Below are 13,243 nucleotides of genomic sequence, written 5' to 3'. Positions count from 1 at the left end.
CAACACTCTAATGATTCAGCCAAGTTGCTGTCTGAACTTACTGCTACTCTGAAAATTACAATAGCTCTTGTTTAGATTTAGATCTCTCAAATATCTAGAGAGGAAGAAGTTTGCATGATTTCAGTTGACTCTAATGTATTACTGGTACTTATTTTACTGATGTGAGTAGAAGGACGTAATTAGCACTTGCATAATGGTGAAGATGACATCTCAGGATTTACTTGTGCCCTGACTTCAGGTCAAAAGGGAATGCTTTTAATGCAAGAATAGATAGAAGACTTTGAAACTGAGCATATTAACTTATCATAAGGGGATGGAAAATAATGTTAATCATTGAGAATGATTTAGAGTTAAAACTACAAACTACTGAATATTGTAAAGTATTCAGTGTATCTCTTTGCCATTCTAGCATCTTAAAGTGCAGTAATTTGATCAAAAATGCTATGACAAGGTTTGGTCTCTAAGAAGAGGTAAAGATAGTTGCTACTATTTCTTGAATATCAAGCAGTGAGCTGGCAGAATTATTAGCATGATGGACAAAATGCTTAGCGGCATTTCATCCATCTTCACATTCTGAGTTCAAATCCACCGAGGTCGACTTTGCCTTTCATCCATTCAGGGTTGACAAATTATGTATCACTGAAATACTGGTCAATGTAATCAACTAGTCCCCTCCTCCAAAATTTCAGACCTTGTGCCTTTAGTAGAAAGGATTATATCTTGAATATCACAATACTGGGGGAGGGGGATGATAATTCTAGGGTCAAGGGAATATTGTTGATAATTCTCTCTTTTGGTTCATAAAAGCCTAGATTTCATGAACTGTGAAATATTTTAATTCCATGAATGTAGTAAATATCATTGAAAAGTCATGGGTTAATGATCGAAAAGGTTAATAAGAAATAAATGGACAACTACCATGGATTGATGGTTAGCTGTTACCAAACAAAGGGAAGTCTGATAAAGGGATGTTTATTTGAGTTTCTTAAGAATAACAGAATAGCACAACAAGGGAAGCTGATCTCTTTAACTGATACCAGAAAAAATAAAAAGCAAGCCATGAAATTAATGATTTGGTGGTGGTAATTGTTTTGATGGTAATAATATGGGCACTTACCATCAGGCCTCCAAGCAGGCGGTTTTACATATACATTTTTTCTCATGAATTCCATTCATGAGAGGAAAAAAAAAAAAGAAACTTTTTCAGAAAAAAATTGTAAAATATATATCCTGCAGACAAAGCCTATGCAATGAGTCATTTAAAACAAACAGTTAAAGTCTAGGAGGGCAGTGTTTGCAGAGCGTATAACAGATGTTCTTTCGAAGGAAAGTGTTGCAAATGAAGTGACCTTGACTGGTTTGCTTTCACCTACAGCCTAATGTTATATATTTTGCTTATCAAGCAGCATGTCTTATCAATGTTTTTTGTGGTTTGTACTGTTGAGAAAACTGATGTCGCTAGCAAAGTTTTGAAGTAGGCCATCATCACCTGGGACATTCAAGTGTTGTCTCAGTTGTCTTGCATGTATCAGTGTGTGTATGTGTATGCATGCACACATCACACATGCTTATACATACATATGTACATGTGTGTGTGTGTGTGTGTGTGTGTGTGTGTGTGTGTGTGTGTGTGTGTGCATGCGTATGTGTGTGCATAGTTTAATCAGGTGTTTCATCTCAGAAATGGTAAGTGTTAGCTTAATTGCTTCATTCTTGGGAGTATCTGAAAATATTATGCATGGGAATTATGTAGGTGTTCATCTATTGATCAAAAATCAAATTCTAAAAACAGTAGTGTGCTGTACTTCTTATGCAAAAATAATATTCTGCTTGCTTCAAGAAACTTAGCTGAAAATAGTATCAGTTACTCTTTAAATTTGTTGAACTGTCATGCTGCTTACCACACTGACATCAGTTCAATTCTTACTGCTACAAGTTGTGTTGTACTCCTAAAAAAAGACTCACAACTGCGCTTGTTCCAGGTTGCCAGACTTCACTGTTGAGTAGTTATAATGTAAGAAGATCACCCAGTTGTAGAAATAATAACACACATACACACAAAAAGAAATAAACAAAAATAATCCTGCTCATCAAGTATGGGAAAATAGATATAGAACGGGGGATAAAAAAAACATTGCAGAAGATGTTAGAATAAAAAAAGAAAATGTAAAAATAAATAGAAAATGTTTCTGTGAATTCCATACTACGCTAAACAATTGCATAGTCTTATCTTGTTAATGTTATCATTGTCTATGTTGGTATAATACAGAATTTAAATTGCACACTTGTACATACTTCACAGCATGACCGTCTGTCATGTAAACCTCATTTTATGCCTTAGTTTTTATCCTGTCATGTGGTATGCCATGGATATAATTTGTAAAACTTCTATATATAATAAGTTGATTTCTTTATCATGAAATGAAATCAAAGTAACTTAGAAGTCTCTCTTTATAAATACCAGTATCAGACCTTTAACTCAAGAATAAGCCCCACTATAAAATCTTAAGTCTGTTATAGAATTTAAATTCATGATCATGATCACTACCTTGATTATTTTCTTGTGCTAGCATATCATAGACTCGAAAATAAGTTAGGTTATTGTTATATTTGGAGATGGTCATGCATGCACTATTTATTTGATCTCAATTATGATTATTATTATTATCATTGCCTTTGCACGGCTTCCAACACTGGAGATATACCACGGTGTCAGCTGTTAACTACCAGTGAACTAAGGTAACACCTCTTATTTTTGAGTACCTTCTGGAGTATTCAAGCGGTTCCAAGCAGTACTGTTTTCTGTAAGTGCTCCACCCTTATTGCAGCCCCTATTTGTTCCATGTACTTCTCAAGATTTTTACTCACTGTTCCCAGGGCTCCTACAGTTATTGGTACTACTACCACCTTTTTCATTGACCACAACTGCTTAACCTCCCAAGCTAACCTGTCATATCTATCAACTTTTCTTTCTTCCTTATCGCATAGCATGTTGTCAGCTGGGCATGCTATATCTATGATCCAGCATAGTTTGTTTTCTTTCTCAATTAAGACTATGTCTGGCTTCCTATTCTCTATCTCATGGTTGCACTGAATCATAAAATCCCACAGGATCTTTGCATCATCATTTTCGATGATGCCTTCAGGTTTGTGGTCGTACCAATTTTATTTATCTGTCAAGTCCATACTTGTTGCAAAGTGTCCAACAGACAAGCCTTGCTATATTGTTGTGGTGTCTCTTATATTCCTTCTGGGCTGGTGACATACATTGACTGGTAATATGCCATACGGTTTCACCATTTTGTCCACAGATTCTGCACTTATCACTTTCTGCTGTGTTGTCAATTCTGTATTTTATGTAGTTTGTTCTTAGTGCTTGCTCTTGGGCAGCGCAGATTAGAGCCTCCGTTTTCGGTTTAAATCACTTTTAGTCATCCACAGCCATCTTTTTTCTCTGTCTGTCTTATCTTCAACGTCCCTATGAAATTGTCCATGCATTCTTTTCTTTACCCACCTATTTTCAGTTTCATTCGTTTTCAATTGCTTGTACAATGCTTTATCTTTGCAATCTTTCATCCCACACAAGCATGACCTTCTTACTTCTAATAATAGCAGTTCTGTGGCATTTTTTACATACTATGCTATGTTGTTTTCTTCTGCTCTAATGCTGTGTTCACATCCAATAAGTCCTCTACCCACTCCTTTTCTTGGTGCATACAGTCTGTCTGTGTCACTTTTGAGTGGAGTGTCCCATATCTAGTTAGCAACTTCCTTGTCTTTTTGTCTAAGTTGTTTAGTTCATTTAATGTCCCTGATCCATATATAAGGAGTGAAACTGCCCAGGTGTTGATAGCTTCAATCTTATTCTGTCTGTTTAATTTCGACTTAAAGATCATTCTCAGTCTGCGCAAGTACTCCACCTTAATTTTTTCTGTCATTTCTTTCTCCATCAATTTATCGATTTCCCAAATCCCCAAGTACTTATAGCCCGTCTCTTCTATCTGCTTCATAACCTCCCCTGATGGTCTCATTAGCTCGTCCAAGCATTTGATTTTACCTCTCTTCAAGACTCACACACCACACTTTCTTAGTCTGAGCTCCATTCTGATATCAGCACTGAAAGTATACACTGTATCAATTAGGGAACTGACTTGGGATTCATCTCTACCATAAAGTTTCAGGTCATCCATGAATAACAAGTAGTTGACTTTTTGTTGGTGGCTCTTAGATACATACCCAGCCTTTGCTTTCCTCAGAATCAGTGTTAGTAGTATCATGCACAGTACATAGATCAGTGGGGAAAGGCAGTCCTCTTGGAAGATGCCCCTCCTGATTTCTACTGCCCCTAAACTTCTTCCATATGCTGTCAGGTCCATCCTCCAATTCAACATACTTTTTCCAAGCAATTGCTCAACATTCGATGCAATGCCATTCTGGAGCCGGACCAGAATCTCTGAGCCAACAGGGTGTAACACTGTCACTATCAGTGGCTTCAGTTTCAAATAACACCGTTATTCACAATATTTTGTTTTTTTCATTGTCACTCATTTGAGGTAGTGATTATCAGGTTGCGCAATTACCAGTGTTTTTATGGTGACATCATCACTAGATGTATCATTGATCAGGACATGGAGAGGTTCCACCTGCTTCCTAATAATAATAATAATAATAATAATCATTATTATTATTATTATTATTATTATTATTATTATTATTATTATTATTATTATTATTATTATTATTATTATTATTATTTGTCAGAGTTCTTTTGTCGCACATTCTGCAACCTCTTTAGCAACTTTCTGTTCTTCTTGTCTCCTCTTCTCCCTGGTCTTGTCCTGTCTATTCCATTTTAACTTATGTTATATTTCTCATATATCAGTGGAAATTGTTGAACAAATTTCACAGTAAAACATTAATATTCTAAGTATCACACTGAATGTATTTTTATAAAATATCTTAATTAGTCCTTTGTTACAGTCAGTTCTTTAGAACAAACTGTATTCCAAACTTTATACTGATACATACAGACTGTGTATGAAGCTTTATACTGATATATTATAAAAGCAAAATATTGTGATAACAGATAATCATTATAAGAAGGATAAATGTGGATATCCAAAGATATCTTATTAATGCTGGACCTTTGTGACAAATTGCCTTATTGCTAACATTTTTTATGTTTGAATGCTAGGTAACTCGTTACTAATTGTTATGTTTATATATCAAGAGAGATGCAGAGAGCTGAAGTAACAGTGTGCACTATCAGCTGAAGGGCAGACAGTTAATATTGTGATAGAATTATCAAGACATTGTGTGTTTGGACTATACTGCTTACCTGTATATAGCTATCCCTGGGTAGAAACTACTGTAAGCAGTGATTGCACTGAAATTGATGTGTCTTTTTTGTGTTTGTAGGTATAACTTAAAATGAATGAACTCTACCAAATCCTAAAAACATTTTGTAATGACAAGGGTGTTCAGTGGTACCCTAAATGAATGATTTATAGAATTCACAATTTACATCATCATCATCATCATCCTCATCATCCTCACCACCACCACCATCATCATCATCGTTTTAATGTCCACTTTTCTATGCTCGCATAGGCAGGACAGAATTTGTTGAGGCAGATTTTCTGCAGCTAACCCTCATCTATTTCTAAGTAAGGCAATATTTCCTCATGACCAAACATATTTTTCACAGAAGATTAGAAATGAAGGACTCTGCTTCCATTAAAGTGACACTTGTTTATGACTATAATGCAATATCAAGACAAGGAGACAGTCTCACACACATATATGATAGGCTTCTTTCAGTTTCTGTCTATCAAATCCACCTACAAAGCTTTGGTAAGCCTGGGGCTAGAAAAGAAGACTTGCCCAAAGTTTTGTGCTGTGGGACTGAACCCAGAACCATTTGGTTGGGAAGCAAACTTCTTACCACACAGCCTTACCTGTGCCTATATCTATCAAGAGATTATCAAAAGAGAAATCAATGAAATATCCTCAATAATTTAAATACAGAAATGACTGTAGCTGTATGATTTAGTAATTAGAATGGGATAAATAAATTGTTTGCTTTAAAACTAAATGGAATTGATAATTTTATTTTTCCTGACAAATTTGTTTCTCATGTGACTAACACGAGAAACAAATTTCTACTGGAACTGTTATTTGCTGCTGCTGCTGCTGCTGCCTCTTGCCGAGTGATATATAGTCTGTAGGTAACTCTTGGAAAATACATGCTTGGTTGATTATTCTGTGCCAAGTTATTTCACTAAGTTTCCATGCTAGCAGAAGCATTGAATGATCTTAAATCATGAGCAAGCTGAAGTAATTTTCTTAATCATTGAACTGTGTGCACAGAGAAGGGAGATAGAAAATAAAAAAGAAAAAAATAAAGGGGAAAAAAAAAGAAAGGAAGAGAGACTCAAGCATAATTTCTAGCTGAGGAAAACTGTGGTTAGAGTAGGATGGCATAAGAAGATGCGTTCCTAAAAAGTTCAAACAAAGTCGACTATATATAACAAACTGATAGCTGAAGCAGAGTTCAACATATCCATATATTCAGATGATAGCTCATAAGGACTTTGAAGTTGGATCAATATTGTGCATTACTCCCATTACTTCATATTTAGCATCTCATTATACATCTATCTCTGTTGTACATACAGCATGTTGTAAGTTATCTTTTTGCCATAATGTTCTTTTGATTGGTTGATGTAGGTGACAATGTACACTTGCATTGTTTTCTTACTGTTGTTTATAAGGCTTAACTGCAGTTAAGGAGAGACCTAGAGGGAATTGACCATTGTTACTGCCAAGAATAAGGCACTTAAATCTGAGAATACTAAATTTAATGATGTAATAATAATAATAATAATAATAATAATAATAATAATAATAATAATAATAATGATAATAATAAAAATAATAATGATTTCAAATTTTGTCACATGGTGAGCAATTTCGGCGGCTGGAGGGTGCTAAGTTGATTACATCGACCCCAGTAATATATATAAATAATTAATGTAGGCAGCAGTTTAGCAATGTGTTGCCAAAAAGAAAAATTATAATTGTCATTAAATATGACCAAGGGTGTTTGAATACCTACACTGCTAGAAATAAGAGCTAAAGCACTCTAATGCTGCAGTCAAAGCACATAATTGTATACATACGTAATGGCAGTGACTGTAACCTCCTGAAAGCAGCAGTCAACATTTCCGTATACTGACTGGACAGTTTTGGATTTAGGCCATAGCCTCTTCAGTAGGGTCAGCCCGACTTGACTGATTTTGGACAAAATCGCTGTCAGTATATATGTCTACATCACACACACACTCACTCACTCACATGCATGCAAGCACGCACACACGCACACACACACACACACACACACACACACACACACACACACACACACAACATAAATAAAAATTGAAATTCTGAAAAAATATATTGCTTATAAGTATGAAGATTTTTAGAAATATGAGGATTCTTTAGAAATCTGCATTTGTTTGTTATTGTAAAATAGTTAACAAATTTGCTTGAACTCTTTCACATTATATTCAAATGATATATTATTTTGATTTCAAATATCCATTTACTTTTCTATATTATTTTCAGCCTCATATTAAAAATATCAAATATGTTTTACTTAGAATCAAGTGAAATCATTGTTGAGGCTGATGCCAGTACTACCTGACTGGCACCTGTGATATATAAAAAGCACCATTCAAGCATGGCTATTGTCAGTGCTGCCTCACTGGCTCCTGTGCTGGTGGCATGTAAAAAGCACCAATTGAGCGTGGTCATTGCCAGTGCTGCCTGACTCGTTCTCATGCTGGTGGCACGTAAAAAGCACCCACTACACTCTGTTTGGTGTTAGGAAGGGCATCTAGCTATAGAAACCTTGCCAGATCAGAATGGAGCCGCTTGGTACAGCCTTCTTGCTTGCCAGTCCTCAATCAAACCATCCAACCCATGCCAGCATGGAAAGCAGATGTTAAATGATGATTATGATGATTATGATAAGACTAATAGTGATGTTTATTGAGACAAAATGCACTATCTTCCTTAATTTATGTTCTGGAAAAATAACACATCTACTTCAAATTTAAAATTCTTGTTGCTAAAAGTTATCCAACTATAGAAACATCTGCTTAAACCATTCATGCAAATATCTGAGTCTGTGAAACCATCCAACCATCCAAATGTCCTATCAATTTGGCTCAAAATGAATTATTGTTTTCCTCTTGTATGATTTGGATATGTGGCATTAGTGAATAAAAATGGTAAGCCATTTTCATAGCAAAGTAAATAAATAAATAATTAATAACTGAAAATATTAACTTTCAATTTTTGTACAGTTATAATTTCCATTATATAGATAACAGCTCAAATATGATTATAACATGTTAATTGTAATCATAAACTACACAATTGCATAAAAACTGAAAATAAACTCATTCTTGATTCCTTAAAATATGAGATAGCTGTTAGCCTGATTATGTTGTTAGCCTGATTATGTTGCTAAACCTGCTTTATGCTCCTAGATTTGAAATCATTTTGATAAGTGCCATAAGCAAAACTCCCAAGTCACTTTCGTAACTGTCTGCTGATTGAAAATAATAAAAAAGTATATATGTTCATGTATTGAGTTCTATTTCTTCTGTTTATTCAATCTCTCTATATATTTTATGTATCTTCTTCCTTATTCCTTAATTTCAAATCCAAATTTCTAATCCCACCAAATATTATGGAGAACTCATTATCTCTCCCTTGTATTAATTGTCTGCAAGGAGACACCACATGTGCATGCATGCATGCGTGTGCATGTGTGTGTGTGTGTGTGTGTGTGTGTGTGCATGTGTGCATGTGTGTATATTTGTACACACATGCACACAAAAGGGATGCTTGTATTTAAGTGGCTTATATATGATAAATTTATAGTTGTACACCATCACATATTGTATTTACGTGCATGAAATCATAGTTTCTTCAACAAAATTACTTTAAAATACCTTTCAATAAGTGTATGATCATATATACTAAATTTGTTTTCTTTTTTTTTTTTTCCACTAAATACACTTGGAAAATAGGGGTGTGTCTTTTGTGAAAGTGTATCTTTTATGCTGGCAAACATGGTAATCATAAATTTAGACAGTTTTTTTTAAACAACAACAGCTTATTTTATCAAGTGATATATGAAAATGTTCTTGTATCTATCTAATATGAAATTTTTATCTCAAAACTACTCCATTTCCAGAAAGGAAATGATATACTGAATGATCTCTGCAAAAAATGCATGCTCACTTTTAGAAATATTCAAATTAGCTAAACATTTTCCTTGTAAACCTTCTTCTAATTGTAAAATATCAATGTCCATTGATGAAAGCAAACTAGGAAAAATACAAAAAAAAAAAAAGCGCCAAAGAAAGAAACAAAGCAAAAATTCTCTGCTATATCTATGAGATCTAATAAATTTGAAGCATGTCTATAGCTCTGTCTTTGTTTGCTAACAAAGATAAGATTTTCCTACTAAACATAAAAATGCAATTTTCTGTGAAATAGCTTTATAAGTGCTTAAAAATTATCTCCCCTCTTCTTGAGTGGGTGGGGGTAAACTAATAATGGTCACGAGGCGTTTTTTATGTCTTACATCATTAACTAAGAGACAGATTTCAATTCATTAAAATTTTTCGTGTATGTCATTCAGTACAAATGTACCACCATGCATTTTGAGAAGAAAAACCCAGCGTCTACTTACTCCCTCCGCAACACTAATCTCAAAAAGTCTTCTTGTGAACGTGACCTGGGCATTATTGTTGACAGCGATTTGTGTTGGACAAAACACATTGCTAAAATTGCCAAGAAGGCTGAAGATGTCTTGGCATCACTTACCAAATCCTTTGTGAGCTGCTCTCCGGCTATCTATCTGAGGCTTTATATAGCTATGGTACAGCCTCACCTGGAATTTGTGTCTCCGGTCTGGAACCCCTATCTTGCCCAGGATATTAATCGTCTGGAAACCGTTCAACGACGTGCAACCAAGAGAATACCCTCCATCAGGCATTTGCCATATTCTGAACGCCTTACTTCCCTTGACATGGATACATTGAAACACTGACTTGGCAGACACCCATAAAATTATTAACCATCTTACTAACAATAACTCTGAGCACCTTTTCAAACTCTACCAGTCTAACAAAGTCAGAAAACAGCACAGCTCCCATGACTTTTGGAAACACTTTTTCACACTAAGAGTTGCTGAAGTATGGAACAAGCTGCTGGCATCAGTTGTTAGTTGTTGGAGCATTGCATCCTTCAAAACTTCCATGCTTCCTGAGATACGCCAACATTACAACCGATTTTCTCCCCTCCATACACACGCAAGCATGTATCTGACTCCTACACTGTTCACTTTCCAGACATTTGTACAATATTGCATATGCTTTATGTTCACTTTTGACAAGTTGTAGTGCACCTGAGCACTGTAAACAATAATTTCATTATATATACATCACCTCGTATTTTGATCTTTTAAATTCATGTGATTGGCCCACTTGAGTAATTTCCCTTTGCTTCTAGTTTGCATAATTACTCCAACTGCATGTTATACAAACATGCAAAACCTGAAACATAAAGTTATTTAAATTTTGTTAAATATAATTTACTAAATAGCCATTTTTATATTTATAGCAAAAATGCTTTAATCTCATTCAGAGTATTGTTTTTTTCTCCTTTGTTCACAGTTAAGACAATAATAAATCTCTACTATTTATTATAAAGAATGCTTGTATTGGAATAAACAAAAGTAAATAATCAGTGGGTTTTTAGTCATGAAGATGGCTTGGGATGTTCAGGTCCGGTTTCTTCAAAAAATTTTGGAAGAGAAAGGTTTTAATAAATTTCATTCTGTTCTCTTTCTGGAAACCATTCCTTTCACTGCTGTTCTTTGACATTGTTATACATTAAATGAGGACTTGTAAACTGAAATATGAGTTTTCAAAGAGTGTAAGTGGTTTAAGATGCATTTTCATTTAAAATATTCGCCAGAAAATACTTTAACTACTGAATTTTATGAAAGCGATGTCAAACATTGTTTCTACATTCAAACGTTTGAAAAAAAAAAGAACAAAAAGAACAAAAACAAATAAAAAAACATAAACCAACTTTGATATTCATATTGCTGAAATAAATCTTACCTTAGAATATTGGAGAAAATTATCAAGAAGCATTTTTAGTGCAGATAAAGCTGGATAGCTCCTCCATCAATTAAGTGGCTATGGAGATTAAATCTTCCCTATTCATTATACTATCCCTTACTACATGGTGAGCTAACTTTTTGTATTATTTCATGTAAAATAGGTGAAAATATAGTGATGATTTAAGATATAATAATAAAACAAACAAAAATAAAGTAATTTTCATCATTAATCATTTGCTAATAATTATCAATAATATATAACATGAGTTTTAATAATTTTGTCCTTACCACTACATTGATTGAAATTGACAATATATTAAGAAATTGGAGATATCCATTACATATAGCAAATATATTCTTCTATCTAAAATCCTTTATACACAATTCATCCCAAAATACTACATATGAATTATGTATTGTGAAACCCTAATATGAATAAAATAGGGTTATAGTTAACAAAGAATAAAATAGGGTTATAGTTAACAAAGAAAAGAACAAGGAAAAAGCTAGGTAGGCACAGGTATGGCACCTTGGGCAAGTGACTTCTGCTATAGGAGAATTTACGAAAAAAACAACAGACGAAGACTGGTGGTGTAAACAACAAATGGATGTATTAGTTTAACGTTCGGGAATAGAGAAAGTCTTTGACATTTCGAGCTATGCTCTTCAACTGAAAGGATTACAGAAAGAAACAAGGAGAGAAAAAAATATATAAATGTAGTGGTCAGCGATCTATCATGGCGAATGCCGAACAGAAGAATCACACAGGAGAGCTAAGACTTCTGCTATAGCCTTGGTCTGACCAAAACTTTGTGAGTGCATTTGATTGAGGGAAACTAAAAGAAAACTGTTGTATATGTGTGTGTGTGTATCTTTGTGTCTGTGTTTGTCCCCCACCATCACTTGACAGCTGAGTTTATGTCCCCATAACATTAGCAGTTCAGCAAAAGAGACTGATAGAATAAGTACCAGGCTTAAAAAAATAAAAAAAAATAATAAGTACTGGGGTTGATTTGTTTGATTACAATTCCTCAAGGCAGAGCCCCAGCATGGCTGCAGCCTAATGACTGAAACAAGTAAAAGATAAGGGATAAGAGATAATTTGTAAATGTCAATGCCAGAAAGTTTCAAAGTTCTAAATCAAAGTCAAGATTATATTAACTCTGGCATATGAATAGAATGTGAATGGAAGATATATGACTAGATTGAAGAGAAGGAAATTTAAGCATTGAATATCATGTGGTGAGAATCTTGACGCTAGGTAGAGCAGCAGTAGTGGTGGTAGTAGCAGTAGTAGTAGTGGTAGTAATAATAGTGGTAGTAGTTGTGGTGATGATAGTGAAGCAACCCCATTGTCACTGCTTTGATATATTGTTAGATAAAGCTACTCAGAATGTAAATTGTTTGTATTGTGCCTTTGGTGTTACTCTTTTGACTAAGGCCAAGCATAGACCAATCCGTTTAGCTCTTTACAAGACACCATAAGTAGGTGTAACTCAATCAGTTAAACCCTTTAGCATTTAAACCAGCCATATCAGGCCAAAATATTCTTCCTGTTTTATGTTTAAACTGACCAGATCCAGCCTTTCACATCTACCCTACAGTGTTAGTCTAAAAATAAACAGTCACATAATCGTAATCTCAAAGTTGTGAGATAATGCAGGATAAATTCAAAGCAACATGAATAAATAATCATTACATATGACAGAATAATCTGAATGCTATAGGGTTAAGGATTGAGATGACTGTACAGTGAATAAGTATTTCTTTAGCTTGCAGTGCTTAAGTCCTCTGCTGGGCATAGATTAAACAGCACAGTCACTTTGGATGAGTGCTGTCAATAGTGTTGATCCATCTTGTTACTGAATCTGTGGTTTCTATAACAGCTTGTATGACAAGACTGGTTTGAAAGTTGTTTTAACGGTTAAACTCATCAAGACTGATATTGCATAAATGATTTTTATAATGATGGCATCTGTATTTCGCTGTGTTGATGTTGCAACTCATTTAGTTCCTTTTCTGTTTCTATGA

The 13,243-nt window shown here is 34.4% G+C and overlaps 2 protein-coding genes across 2 annotated transcripts in view; both read left to right on the top strand.

Moving 5' to 3' along the window:
- Positions 1–13,243, top strand: part of LOC106867580 (uncharacterized) — a 486,010-nt gene that overhangs the window by 61,499 nt on the left and 411,268 nt on the right. The window lies entirely within an intron of this gene.
- On the top strand, positions 9,737–10,132 carry LOC149134164 (uncharacterized protein B0403.1-like). The gene has a single exon (XM_089358195.1). It carries the CDS (start codon positions 9,737–9,739, stop codon positions 10,130–10,132), a length of 396 nt encoding a protein of 131 aa, XP_089214321.1.

The sequence above is a fragment of the Octopus bimaculoides genome, chromosome 9, assembly GCF_046866305.1.
Source record: "Octopus bimaculoides isolate indiv1 chromosome 9, ASM4686630v1, whole genome shotgun sequence".
Taxonomy (NCBI): Eukaryota; Metazoa; Mollusca; class Cephalopoda; order Octopoda; family Octopodidae; genus Octopus; species Octopus bimaculoides.
This window is presented reverse-complemented; position numbering and strand designations above follow the sequence as displayed.